At 40.5% G+C, this 15,342-nt stretch overlaps 1 protein-coding gene across 4 annotated transcripts in view; it reads right to left on the bottom strand.

The window, feature by feature from the left end:
• rnf38 (ring finger protein 38) overlaps nucleotides 1–7,488 on the bottom strand; it is a 157,877-nt gene extending 150,389 nt beyond the window's left edge. For all 4 annotated transcript variants that reach the window (XM_012963641.2, XM_012963652.2, XM_012963661.2 and 1 more), the window contains exon 1: nucleotides 6,376–7,488. In XM_012963641.2, coding sequence (XP_012819095.2) covers nucleotides 6,376–7,093 — 718 coding nt within the window. In that variant the 5' untranslated portion in view covers nucleotides 7,094–7,488. The remainder of the gene's footprint in view (nucleotides 1–6,375) is intronic.
• Between the last annotated feature and the right edge of the window lie 7,854 nt (nucleotides 7,489–15,342).

The raw sequence follows: 15,342 nt of genomic DNA, 5'->3' as shown, positions 1-15,342 counted from the left end.
TTTCACTTTAATTTTCAAAATAGTTTACCCTTAAACCTGGTGGTGCCCATAAAGAATTTGCAATGTGATTGGATAATTCTATGAAACTGAATTAACAGTCTGCCAGCAGTAAATTGCATGTTGATTGGTTAATAGACTTTTGTAGCCAAAGGAACATTTTTTCCTGAGAACCACTGTTGTAGCCAAATGGAAAATACTGGATAATATAGCACGTTATAAGTGGTAAAGCTCCATATATTAAGGTAACTTCACTGAGCACACACATATAGCAGAATAATACTGAACAATAATCCATTTAACAAGGAGGAGCAAATTAAATAATATATTGTAATTATAATTACAGCTACTTAATAGCTGGTGATAACTGCTGTAAAAATAAGATTATCATCTGTTGAAATCCTGTTCTAGCAAAACCATTCCAGCATTCACAAATACATTGTAACCAAAAGAAATGTACATTTGTTTCTTTCTACATATCTATTATCATAAGTCTCTTTATGCCAATGATCAGAAAGTGACATAAATCCAATCATAAATAATTGGAGTCATTTACTTTTACAAAGGCAAAAATCACAATCCATCCTTTTTTGCACTCTTCCTTCCTTATGTAAAGAATTTCAGAGAGTTCTGAGACCTGTGGCTTACCCCCATGAATACACTGATGCCTGTGTACATGAAGGATGCTGGAAGGGGGAAGGCAGTTAAGACAAGGCTGGCCGACGCCACACAAAACTGCCCCAGAGAAAAGTAATACCGCTAAAAGAATTTTGGTCTGTGTAAGGTTCAAGCAGCACAACACAGTGGAATTCTGCCCAGTGCTGTGCTTACTAAATCTACAAGTAGAAGCTGTCCTAAGATGACTATACATTGAGTGACATGGTGTAATAATGTAGCCAATCCTTGCTAAATTGGTTACTTTTCAGTTTAAGTGAGAAGGAAGCTGGCATCTGTATCCTACTGGCTCCCAAGTCAACCTGTCCAGATAGAAAATAAGGCCTGAGCCCCCAAAAATATGTTAACATTTATTGACTGACAAGAATATTATTGGGGGGAAATGCACCTACCTCCCTTTTCTCTTGAGATGCACAGATACTTCACAGTTATTTCACTAGACCAGTGCTGTCCAACTTCTGCAGTGCCGAGGGACGGAATTTCTCTCGCATACATGGTGGAGGGCCGCTAATGGAAACCAGTTTTGACCACTCCCCCTTTAAACCACACCTACTTCAAACCACACCCATTTTATCACTATGGTGGTAGTGCAGCAAAAACAAACCCAAATGCTTCGTCCTCACTCACACCATCATTCATATATGAAAGAATTATGTCATATTAAGATGTACCCTTAAATCCATATGCCGCCTCCTCCTCCCCTGTGGATAGCACAGCAACCCCCAGCATGTAATTACACACCTTAGGGACCATTTCATTGCTATTTCCAACTGCTGCCTGTGTGTGCCATACTCTGCTTGCCCTGTGATGCCTGTGTGTGCCATACTCTGTCCTATGCTGCCTGTGTGTGCCATGCCCTCCCTGCCCTATGGTGCCTATGTGTGCCATACTCTGCCTGCCCTACCCTGCCTGTGTGTGCGATACCCTCCCTGCCCGATTCCATACTCTGCCTACACTATGCTGCCTACACTATGCTGCCTACACACAGGCAGCATAGACCAGGCAGTACATACAATGTCTGAGGTGTGAACAGGAGAACAATATGGGTGATTACAGCCTGAGCCTGAGGTGTGACCACTGCAGGGGGTAAACAATGCAGAGATTGGAAGGTGTGAACAGTACAGGGGATTACATTTTTAAACAATACAGAGGAATTACAGCCTGAATCTCAGGTGAGAACCATGCATGGGGCCAGTTAAGTTCAGTACTGATACCATTTAAAGCTTACACAAAGGTAAGCCATCAAAGCAGCCAGACAGGTGGGGGGCCACACAGAGGGGGGTCCCGGGCCGCCAGTTGGACAGTACTGCACTAGACTGTTTAAACCTGTCATCTATAGCTTCATTGTATTGCAAAAGCTCTGAAAGAAAAAGGTCTTGTACCTACTTACGAGTGTGCAATGCCCTACTGGGCCACTGCTATTTCTATACCTGTGAAACAAACATGTCCACCTCCCTCAGACCGTTGTATGTAGCTTTTTATGTGGCTGGTAGTATGAATTTATATTTTAGATCAGACACCTACACCACATTGCCAGCAGAAACACACAGCAAAATGCTTAACTGAACTGATTTTCCTAAAGTGTGAAAAACACACAGAATTTGTCCTAATGAAGAAAACCATAAAGACCAATAAGACATTTACTTTCATTATTCTAATGGCAAAAACTATTAAACAGATAATCCTGCATATAGTATTCTTATCCTTTGACAATATTAATGTCAAACAACCTAAGCCATTATTGCTTTATGCCTTATTCAAGGGCAAGAGTAACTATTTTTAATATTTAAGATAATACATTTTTTCAACACTTCTCAAACTGTCACTAATGCAAAAAAAAAAAAAAAATTGATTTGACTATCCCTGAATTAATTTATATTATTATATATAGTTATGGAACCTGTTATCCAGTATGCTCTTGACCTGAGGGTTTCCAGATAAGGGGTCTTTTTGTAATTTGGATCTCCAGGCCTTAAGTCTGCTAAAAAAATTATTTAAACATTAAATCCAACAGGATTGTTTTGCCTCCAATAAGGATTAATTATATCTTAGCTGGGATCAAGTACAAGGTGCTGTTTTAATATTACAGAGAAAAAGGAAACAATTTTTAAAAGTTTGAATTATTTGATTAAAATGGAGTCTATGGGAGATGGCCTTCCTGTAATTCAGAGCTCTCTGGATAATGGATCCTATGTATTTAAGAAGTCTATTTTTTAAGTATAAAATAAATGATAACTAGTCTATAGAATGATGCCTCAAAGTAGTTTTCAATCCCCTCAAAGTAAGCCTATCCTATTCTTTTGTTTTGTTTATTAGTATATATATATTCTAATTATATATATATATATATATATATATATATATATATATATATATATATATATATATATATATATATATATATATAGAAAAAGGCTGAGGCACACACTTATAGGGATAACAACCTGGGTGCAAATCAGATAAACAATGCAAATATGTAAAAAATGCTGATGCACACCAGGAAAATTTTATAAAAAAAAAAAGATACTTAGTTTATTTAGATCGACTTTTCGGTCCTCACCCGGGTGATAAAGGTCCCGGGTGAGGACCGAAACGTCGATCTAAATAAACTAAGTATCTTTTTTTTTTGATAAAATTTTCCTGGTGTGCATCAGCATTTTTTACATATATATATATATATATATATATATATATATATATATATTGCCCTTTTTTTGTCACCGGCATACTTAATCGTTATCTTCGCTATTCTGTAAAATGATGTGCTAATTTTTTCCAGACTCAGGAACTCTGGAAAAGCTAAATTGTTTATTCCAAGCTGCTTTCAGTACATGCCTGACTGTTCATATTGTATTTTACTGCTTGCATGGCCATTCTTTCCTCCATACTCTTCCACCCTTTTCCTTTGCCCCCCCCCCACTTTATTTCCCCCAGTCCCTTCTCTTTTTATTTCTTTCCTTCCCGCTTTTTTTCTTTCCTCTTTTTTTTCCATGCTGATCATGTAGCTGAACTACACCTCCCATACTTGTCCAGGTTATTATGACTCAAAATGTTCGGCTGCAGTATTTTAAACGGGCACTATACCTTGTACAAATGCACTCCATTTATTGTGCCAGTGTGTTTTAAAATATAAATACTCTCCCTACATAATGTACTGGGGCTTTTTTTAGCCTGTCTGGGCCAGGGTTGATATTACCTTTAAGCACCTATATAGACAATCATTATGTGATATGCTAACTATGTGCCTTATACTCCAAATGGCGTGCCAGGCAGGGATGGGCAAAATGATTTGTGTGACAGTAAAATTTGGCGTGTGTTGCTTCCTTTGACGCGGGTATCGCTTTCTATGATGTGTGTCAACTTTTAATGAATTTTTTTGCCCATCCCTAGTGCTGGACCTTCCTCAGCCCATTTGTGGCAGGAGTAACATGGGGCATTATTTTATATATATACAGAGTAACAGAGTCTGTGTTATTATTCTGTAACTGACCAATATACTCAGACTCTGAAGGTGCGTAGTCTTCTGTAACCCATATGTTGGCTGAACAATGGCTGATAAGTACCCCTTGTGAACAGTGCGGTGCAGGGTTATCTTGGCAACTATGGAAACAACAAAAGTTCTATATTAAACTCATTCACTTGATACTTTGCACGAGTTACTCCACTCAGCCCCTCCCCCCCTTTTATAGTTGATTTTATATCGATCTGTGAATAAGCCTGGTGGTCTTCTATCTTTTTTTTCTGCTTTTTGGCCATTTGTTTTTAATGCGCTCATATTTTTAGGGGCACCTGCACCCTCTACACATGACTATTAGCTGAAACAGTATTGCAATACTTTATGTGACATTTGCAATGATGTTTAATTTCATGACATTGTATAAACTGCACACTGATGACATCACATAGTTACATAGTTACATAGTTACATAGGGTTTAAAAAAGACCAGTGTCCATCAAGTTCAACCCATCCAAGTAAACCCAGCACACCCAACCCACACCTACCAATCTATACACTCACATACATAAACTATAAATACAACCACTAGTACTAACTGTAGATATTAGTATCACAATAGCCTTTGATATTCTGATTGATCAAGAACTCATCCAGGCCCCTCTTAAAGGCATTAACAGAATCTGCCATTACCACATCACTAGGAAGGGCATTCCATAACCTCACTGCCCTCACCGTGAAAAACCACCTACGCTTCTTCAAATGGAAGCTCCTTTCCTCTAATCTAAAGGGGTGACCTCTGGTGCGTTGATTGTTTTTATGGGAAAAAAGAACATCCCCCAACTGCCTATAATCCCCTCTAATGTACTTGTACAGAGTGGGTTGGACACCAATTTACATAATAAAGTGGCTACTTTAGGTTGTGGGACCCTGGTGTGTTTGGGATGTCTTGGGAAAGGTCCTCTTAGCCGGAGAGAAACATTGACAAACTAATAAAAACTTTTCCACTCATTCGTAAGCCCCATGAGTACTCCATTTTTTCATGTGAATATTCATTCCCCTTGGATGCACCTGGGCCATATAGGAAATATTATAACATTTTACCATCAATTTTTAAAATGTTTAACATTTTAACAGCTATTTTGGTTACAATGAAACACACCATAAAGCACAAACTAGAAAATACTGCACTTGTGAATAGGACAGTATTTCTGTAAAATGCACTGGAGCTTACCAGCTGTTGTTTGCCTGCCGACAGTATTATATACACAGTGCAAAGCCACAAAGTACTGCCCTCTGGGGGCAAAACAAGTCATGTAGTTATCATCTCCTTCAGTCCATTTTGTATTGGGCTACCTGCAGGGAAGTTTTTTTTTTGTACAAACTGCTAAATAGCTATATGTGAAAATAATCAGATAGTCCTTAAGTGGTAAATGGAACAACGTGAACAACTGGACTGTGGGCCCGTCAGGAACGGCCCCCATTTTTGTAATTTAACCAGTATATCTTACATTACACTGGTGTTTGATTTCTGTCAGAGGCAGAAGCTTAGGCCCCCATGCTTATATTCTGTGCTGTGCACCCTCACAGTCTATATCTGGTCCTGATTAATTTCATGGTATCAGGGTGAAAGCGATGCTGTTAGACAAGTGTCAACAGAACCCAGCACAGAGGCTTCAGTGAACACCCTAGAACCTCTCATTAGAGAGAGTAAGGGATCTACATAAAACACAGTTTTATGATTATTTATTAATTATATTTTACAGAGGTCATTGATGTGACATGTGGCCCTACAAAGCTCCAAGCAGACTGACCATTTATGAAGCAGTCCATTGTTTACCCCTGTAAATGTGTACATCAGCAATATTTATTTTGTGATATTTTCCAACAGATTCCCCACATACCTTGAACATACTGTCAATTCCATCGCATATCCAAGGAACTCCTGCACACATGGGCAACCGAAGCAAAAGGAATGCAACTGGATGTACAAGCAATAAGTCAATAACGAGTGCAAACAAAATCTGCATCGCAATTGATCTATTCTACTCCCTCAGTATAACCATGTTAGCAGGGGCTGAGAGCACATGCTGTTTCCCAACAAGAAATGACATTTCACTGTGCTTTACAAACTTTCCCTTGTCATACACAACTCCTTTATGGAAACATTGCATGTGCAATAAGTATTGCAGTTCTCATGTCATGCATCTTGTCAGTGACACCTCCCCCAAGACCCCATTGGCTCTTACCTGCTGGAGATCTCATGTGTTGGTGCTGGTTGTGAGAACTGTTGTTTGGGCTGTTTCCTCTCCTTCTGCCCCCTAAAGCTGGTGGGCTGTGGGGCTGCCTGGCTCCCTCAGGGGGGCGGCTGTCATTTCTGTCCATGTTTATCCCACGAAGGGCAGAAGGAAAAAGAAGAGGAGGAGGGGGTTGTTGTGGTGTCTGGAGCTGGTGGTGGGGAAAGTGAGCTGCTCCTGGCATGCCATGGAGCTGCTGCTGTTGTTGGTTCATCATGAATCCAGACCTACACGTAGATCTGGATCTAGTCCTTGGGGGCTCCAGGAAGACAGGGTGCAGGAAAGAAGGAGCTGTGGGAGGTGAGGGAGAAGTAGAGTGAGACGAGACAGAGAATGACTGGTAGAAGGAGGGAGAGCTGAAAGCTGTGGTGACCTGCAGCAGAGGGTGCTGGGGAGAAGAGGAGGAGGCAGCACTCCCAGGCAGCAGTCTGCTGCTTAGCCCGGCTCCTCTGCCCTCGGCCCCTTCTTCAGCTTGCCTTGGATCGAGGCAAACCGGGAAAGGCAAGAGCCCACCTCCTCCTCCACCGCCACCCCCGCTCTCACCGCCTCCCACCGGCTGCTGCTGCTGCTGCTTGGGGTCCCGGAGCCTGTCTGCTTGAACTGGGCGAAGCCGAGTAAAGAGGCTGGAGTCCGGAGGGGAGGGCTGCACAGAACTGGAGGCGATTGGCATCACCCCCCCAAGTGAAGAGCAGGCAGACTCGGGGGGAATCAGTGTCTATTTCTAGAGTGAATCTGCCAGGGTCGGAGGGGACAGAGGGGCTTTCCCGAATAAAATAACAGGCACAGATAAGAGCAGGAAAGCTTACCCCAGGAATCTGAGGAGGGGGTGGGTGGAGAGAGGAAACCAGCCCCAAATATTAGAGAAATGTTAATCCTCTGACACAAAGACAAGAGAAATACATTTTTACATTCCCAAATATCCAAATCACCCCCTTCTCTTGGGCAATAATGGATCCAAAGTACTAGTGTAGAAACTCCTGGCCACTGACAGCTCTCGCCTCGGGAAAGCCAGTGACAAAGTGCAGCTGAAAGTGCGCCTCGCTCGCTGGGAATTCCCACATCAAAACAAGTGGGCAATGGAACTCAGGGTTGGGGGGGGGGGTGTTGTTTGTATTCAGTTTTAATCTGCTACAAATGTTTCCATAGATCCAGCAGAGTGTCTCTCCCCGGAAAGAGGAATGACTCTGTCCAAGGCTCTATTCTCCTTACTGGGTTTGGGGGGGGGGGAGGACGAGTACGGATCACAGGCAAGGAATCCGCCCCCCACAACGCGTCCCTTTGCATACAGATCCCAAATCCCATCCAAGCAAAGGACACAAGGACAAGACAGCCCCCCTCTTCTTATTCCGTGTCGCCTTTGCTTTGTGCGTTAGGCTTTATGGATCTTCTCCAGCCTTTTATGCTTCTACTCTCCCCCTTTTGTATCCACCAGAATGAAGCCAAGCGATCCCAGTCCTTTCCCCTTTTGCTGTTCCTGCTCTGTGGGACTTGTTCCCTGGGAGTTCTCGTATTCTGTCAACGGCAGGAGAAATGAAAGTATGTTCTGTGGCGCTGTGCTGCTGCTGGTCTCTATGTGTGTGTGTCTCTCCCTATTGGCCTCAGCAGAAGCGAGAGACAGAGCAAGGCCAGCTCTGTACTTCCGCACCAGCCCCAGCCTGCTGACAGGCAGCCAGAGGAGCAGCGACTGGGCTAGGGCAAAACTACACGGTGGCGTGCCAAAGTCTCTATCCCTGGCACATTGAGAAGCTGCACAGCTTTGTGGGCGTAGCTTTGCTCTGTGTGAGAGCAGCAGGCTCCTACATGGGAAAGCAAAGGGGAAGTGGTTGCGCACATGCCAAGGTTACATAGTTCTACATTACTTTAAACGCATGGATGCTGAGCAGGCGGCCCTCCTGTTGTTGATAAACCTTTGATGGGGGGGAGGGGAGTGGAGGGAGAATGCTAGAAGGGTGACTGCCCTTGCTCTTGCAAAGGGAAAGTAAGGAAACTTTTATTGGGCCATATATACATCTCCTCTCAGGGGAGGGACAACTGCAAATGTAGGAAAGTGTGTACAGATGGGAAAATGGCTTTCTGACATCGTTCTGCTGTTAAACTGCAACTCTGTTAACATCCCAGTCAAAGATACTGTGGGGGGGGGGGGGGGGGAATTTGCAAAAGTGGTAATATTAAGACAAAATATAAGTGGAGATAGATTTGTCTGATTTTTTTGTCTTATTTACAAACGTCTATTATCACTTCTGTGAGTTACGCTATTAGGGTGAAGACACATGGAGCTACTTTTTCACGGCTACTAAGGGCTCTGGCACACGGGGAGATTAGTCGCCTGAGATGGCACACGCGGCGGCGCGATTTTGCGCAAATCGCCGAAAAAGCCTCGCGAGGTAACCGCCGATTTGCGCAAAATCGCGCCGCCGCGTGTGCCATCCCGCCGGCGACTTACATGTTCGCCGGTGGGATGGCAGGGGAAGGCAACTCGGGGAGATTAGTCGCCCGCGAACAGGGAGTTTTGTCGCGGGCGACTAATCTCCCCGTGTGCCAGAGCCCTAAATGCCAAAAGATACCCTGCCATAGACAATACTGAGAACTGCCTCTGCTAAAACACATGTAGAGACAGTTATCAGTAAAAGATCAGTATTGTCTATTTTAGTAACCATGACAAGTAGCTGCTACTAGTAGCTCCATGTGTCTTCACCCTTTAAACACACAGCTTCTAACGTTTTACATTGTTTTCTGAATTTGTCTTTAGCTCTTCTTAATCCTGGCAGTTTGTCATCTGGCAACTTTATTGCTGTACCTCTGTGCCTTGTACTAATAATTGTGCCTGTAAGATAACAGGGTTCCTCCCATTTTTAAAGGCTAATATGGTAGAACACATACTTTATCACATAAACATTGAGTAAATTTCCCAGATTCACACTCTCTCTCAGTTAAATGCAGCACACTGTGGGTTTTATCCATTAGGTGTTGTCTCCTGTTAATGGGGAATTCAAACCTGACAAATTTTAAGTTTACGTTTTAGTGCCAATGCACAAATCATCTATCCCCTCTCCCAAAACACATCAATAATACTTGCACCTATGTAGGCCTGTGGCCTATCACACATCCAAAATTGCAGAGCCACGCCACCATCTTTGGCCATAATGTATTTTAACTAGGAACATCTACAGAAGCCCAAGATCCAAGTTTAGCTTTCAGTGTGCATGTGCCAGCTCACTGATCACCAAGATGGATGCTGGAAACATATGCAAGACAGCTAAAAGTGGGTCAACACTGCTGGGCAGCACTTAAGTTAATGGTTAGTGGGCTGTGTACTAGAACAATAACTAAAATTTGCCAAAGCGGCTTTACTACTCCTTTAAGTAAACATTTATTAGACATATTCTGGTAAAATGCTAAAATTACTTTACTCATTAAAGGAGAAGGAAAGTCATTTGGCATTTTAATGCCAATAGATTTGCCACATTAGTGCCACCTAGAAATACTATATTTATTCTGCAGAAAGCATTACCATACCTGACTAAAGAGCCCTAGAAACCTTCTCTGTTTTTTTAAGACAGCAGCTGCCATTGTAAGTAGCTTCCTGCTGCAGCTCTAGCCATTATAACTCAAATTAAGGGTGGGGGCAGTGAGTTTTATGAATTCTTATGGGAGGAGGGAGCAGGAGAGAACTGTGCAGACTCTGGTCCCACAAATAAAGGATTTTTCTGAGAGAGGAAGTCAGATACCCTAAGAACATGTTTACAAAAACAAGAGACAAGAAATCCTGTGGTTTTTTTGGTAGAGGACTCGCATTAGTGTGAGTGCTTATGGCTTTATTTCCATTGACCTTTCTGATAAAGCTTACTTAGTTTTTACCTTTCCTTCTCCTTTAAGCAAAATAATGCAAATGTGAGGTATACACCTCACCTGTTTTATGTTGGCAATAAGCTACTGCTTTATATAAAATATGTATTTTTACTGTTTATACACCTATTGTTATAGACACAAAATAAGTCTAGTACTTTGGCGATAGGCTGCTAATCCCCATAAATATGGTAATGAGCCCTCCATATTGCAGCTAAAAATGGGGTAAATGGAGATTGGAAGAAGCAATTCAGAGCTGAGGACAGGGGTAAGATTTACACTGACCTTTACTCCAATTTAAAAATGTTCAGCTAAAATGTTTTTCTGCTCTGTTTTTGTCATTTTAAAGACATATTCACAAAAGTGTCTGTAAACTGTCTTTCTTTCACCAAAAAATTTAAAAATGGCACTTGAGTCTGTATTCATGCTTTATTTTTTGTGGTTTAGTTATTTAGTTATTTTGTTTTTGTTCATTAGCTCTCCAGTTTGGAATTTCAGCAACTGTCTGGTTAGTAGGGCCTTGTTTAATTGAGCAACCAGGCAGTGGTTTGAATGTGAGACTGGAATATCAATAGGTGGGGGCCTGAATAGAAAGATAGCAATAAAATAAACAGTAATGCTAAAGCTGTAACCTCACAAAATAATAATTTTTGGCTGTCAGAGTCAGCAACCACTATTTGAAAGCTGGAAAGATGTAGAAGTGGCAGGCAAATCATTTGTAATAAGTTGCAAAGTTGCTTGGAATAGGACATTCTATACCTAAAAGTTAATATAAAGGCAAACCACCCCTTTCAATTAACTTTTAGTATGTGATAGAATGGCCAATTCTAAGCAGTTCTATTGGTTTTGATTATTTATTTTGTACAGTTTTTTAATTAATTACCTTCTTCTTGTTCTGACTTTTCCCAACTTGCAAATGGGGTCACTGACCCCAGCAGCCAAACAATTATTTCTCTGTGAGGCTACAATTTTATTGTTATTAGTACTGTTATTACTTCAGGTCCTTTTCTATTCATATATCAGTCTCTCATTTAAATAATTCCCTGGATGCTTAGGTAATTTGAACCATAGCAACCAGATAGCGGCTGACATTCAAACTGAAGAACAAAAAATGAAATAATTTAAAAATTACAAATAATAAAATATTATGGACAAATGCACCTTATCTTAGACTATTACTATCTACATCATACTAAAAATTAACTCAGAAGCAAACAACCCCTTTAATAGGTGCTGGAGACAGGTTCTTTTTGACCAGGCGATCAGCCAAATTTTTACTATGTTTATAGTCAAGTGTGAGTTGTTTTCCCCCCAAGGAAATTAAGTACTGTGTCTGATTTAATGATGTCCCTCTGTGTCTTTAATGACAGGGCAGGATGAAATCAGCATAAAACTGCACTGCATGACAAGCATACAGTATATTTAAATGTCTGTAGTTATCTACCACTATAGGGAAGTGAGCTAGTTGTATGAATAGGCTTAGGACAACAGCACATAGGGTTACTACAGACAGTTTAAAGTGATTCTTTTTTTATTTTTTACAAAATGCATCAGTTAATAGTGCTCCTCCAGCAGAATCCTGCATTGAAATCCGTTTTTCAAAAGAGCAAACAGATTTTGTTATATTTAATTTCTTACATTTGACATGGGTCTAGACATATTCTTAGTTTCCCAGGTGCCCTCAGCCTTATGTGCTTTGAAAAACTTAAGTCTCTCTTTACTGCTGTGCTGCAAGTTAAAGTGATATCACCCCCTCCCCACCAGCAGCCAATCCCCAAAACAATGGGAAGGTAACAAGTTAACAGCTCCCTGATACTTGTATTGCAAAAAAATGTCCCCATGCCCAACAAAGTTGGAGAAAAAATGGTTTAACTGAAAGCAATTCTATTGTGCAGTGCTGACTCCTTCTGAAAACTCAGGATAAGGCACAATGACCTTCCTATAATTCATAGCTTTCTGGAGAATGGATCTCATACTAGAAAAATGCCAGTACAGGTACTTGTTTTTTTAGGGCTTTTTTTAGACAAATCATGAAATTATATTAGGGCCTATTTATCAACTGTGTAAAATGTTTTACATCAAAAAAGCATGTAAATAGTTGTATAAAATAAAGGTGTTATTTATCAAACTGTGAAGTTCTCAGTAGTCATGATCTAACACCATCCATCATCATTTCTGAACTCATCAGGCAGAATCCAAAGTTAAATGGGATGATATATAGGAAGATGAGTATATTGATTTACTTCAGAAATGTACACTGTGTTATTTTACGCAACGTCAGAGCTACTGTAATCCTTTAAAGACGATGGGACAGAGGAGGATGTTTTAAGTAGTAGTGTAAAAAGTGCTGCTATGTATCAAGATGTATAATTTATTAAAATTTTGATTTACTCTGGAAATTTCCACCACTTTATAAGGAAAGAAAATTTCTTTGATAAAAAAGAAGTATTAAAGGTAGTGTAATCTTTACCCCATTTTTACACTCAGCTTTCCATTAGTTACACAGCATGATGCATACACAAGCTTTTACAGTGTACTAAGAAGTCAAATTGGTGTATTCTAATCTCACTTTTATACAGCTAGATAAATAAGCCTCATTATGTAGGGCTCCATTGACACAACAGAGTGAGCCTTGTAATATACAACAGATAGCAGAATATACCAGACCTCATATCAAACATACTGCAGTAAAAATAAGGACTTCTGCTTCAAAGAAAACATTTTGAACATATGGAACAGAAATAACAGGTATGTCAACTAACATGAATAATGTTCAGTAATACATGGAGGAGACTGCAAGACTGCTTGCTAGAAGGTGAATTATAGGACCTCAATTAGGGAATTTACTGAACAAGTGAGTGATGTTGCAATGCAAACGTCCCATTGCTCAGATGCTGAACATTGGTAATTGTCTACACAGTGGTTATCCAATTCAGTATAGAAAATTAGTGTTGAATTACATAATAAAAGTGCCCAATACACAGGCAGATATTGGCGACCAGTTCCTTTTTTTTTTTACCAGACTTTAACTTGGGCTGTATACTTGGGCCATTATTGTTCTCCCTTTACACTCTGTCTTTGGGAGATCTCATCTACTTATTTGGCTTTAAATATCATCTGTATGCTGATGATATTCAAATATACTTTTCAAACCCTTCATTAAAGGAGAATGCAAGTCAAAATTTAAAAAGCATATTGCCCAATAGTCCTCCTATTGTTTAGTAAAAACGCCATAGTTTTGGCTCACCTAATCATATATTTACTCAGTCACACTTACTTCACATTTTCTAGAATAGGCAGCCATCTCTAAAAAGGTATTCTCCCTCCCTTTCCCTCCTTGCTTCGTACTGCACATGTGTTTCATTCCCTCCCCCCCCTCCCCTCTGCCAGATCCGCTTCTGATTGGCTGGTGGGCATGTGTAGTTCAGAACAGGAGACAGGATCAAGTTACACACATGCTCAGAATAGGAAGGAAGGAAGAGAGATTTCAGTGATGTCACTGTAGTCTTCACACTGCTGTAGGCTGCCAGCACCATATCTCAGAGAAGCAAACAGGGATCTGGGAATTTAGATATGCAGTAAGTACTTAAAAAGAATGCCTTTAGACTTACTTTTAATTTATATTAACCTTTCATTGTCCTTTAACAATTGAAACCGAGACTCAAATCTTTAACTGCCTCCTTTAAACCTCTGAACTTATCATCTTTCTGCCTAAGCCTGATCCTGGGGGTGATGTTTGACTCCTTTTTCTCCTTCTCTGACTATATTAACATCACTTTCAAAAACCTGTCACTTTTTCTTATGTAGTATTGCTAAAATCTGTCCCTTTCTTTCAACCGTAACAGCTTGGATGCTCAGGCATGCTCTCATCCTATCCCGACTAGACTACTGTAACCTGCAACTAACTGGGCTCTCTAAATCCCATCTCTCCCCTACAGTTTGTCTTAAATACTGCTTACAGAATTCTCCCCCTCTCATCAAGGAGAGTTCATGCCCTTTCACTGCTAAAGTCCTTATAATGGCTTCCCATAAAAACAAAAAAACAAGAATAACTTACAAACTCAACCTTCAAAGCCCTTCATTCCTCTGCCCCTCACTACATCTCTTCTCTTGTGTTTCCATGCGCTCCTGGCCGACTCCTTCTTTCCTCGCAGAGCAACCGTTAGGTTGCACCCCCTGCTACTACGCTGTTTCTCACTTTAATCCTTTCTGCCTTGCTGCTCTTTACATTTGGGATGCCCTCCCTGATTTCCTCTGGAGAGAATTCTCCCTCAGTCTTTTCAGAACTAAACTCAAAGACTACCTCTTGGATCACTCACACAGCACCTGATCTGGGAATTAGCACTTATGTTGCATCCACTGTAACCGGCAGCAGTAATATGGAGGACATTAGTTTATTATTATTTTTTTTTTATTATTTATTTTTATTGTATTTAATTTCATTAATTATTTATTAGGATTTTATTATTTGTGTCTGTAAGTTACCCTTCTCATTTAGATTGTAAGCTCTATGGGACAGGGATCTCTAGCCTCTTGTCTCTTAGATTCTTAATTTATTGCAACTGTACCTTGTATTAATTATCATACCTTGTATTATCTATTATTGTAATAACCCCCCCGTTTCTTGTATTAATTTATTGTTCTACTGTACAGCACTGCATACATAAGTAGTTCTTTATAAATAAAGATATACATGCATAATTTATAATTTGCCCTTTTTTTGTACAAAAATTAAGAATCTATACAATGACAGAACCACTGGTGAAGACCTAACTAGCAGAGACCAGAGTGATTCTCTCTCAGATTCTCTAGAATATACTGCTGTTTATGTATGTGTAATTGCTATAGTAACAAATTTACCCATAAACTGGCAACTGTTCTGGCAGACACTGGCATTGCACATACTGCAACTGATTTGGTATGTAATTTTATACTGGGAGAAACTTAGACATTTTTTTTTTTATAACAAATACTGTTTTTCCCATCTGGAGTGTGTGCTCTGTAAGCCTGCACCTCTCGAGCCAACTTCGATTGCTTAGGGTGAAGACACATGGAGCTACTAGTAGCAGCTAC

Source organism: Xenopus tropicalis, chromosome 1 (genome assembly GCF_000004195.4).
Source record: "Xenopus tropicalis strain Nigerian chromosome 1, UCB_Xtro_10.0, whole genome shotgun sequence".
NCBI lineage: Eukaryota > Metazoa > Chordata > Amphibia > Anura > Pipidae > Xenopus > Xenopus tropicalis.
Note: the sequence above shows the minus strand (reverse complement) of the source record. Positions and strands in the feature narration are given on the sequence as shown.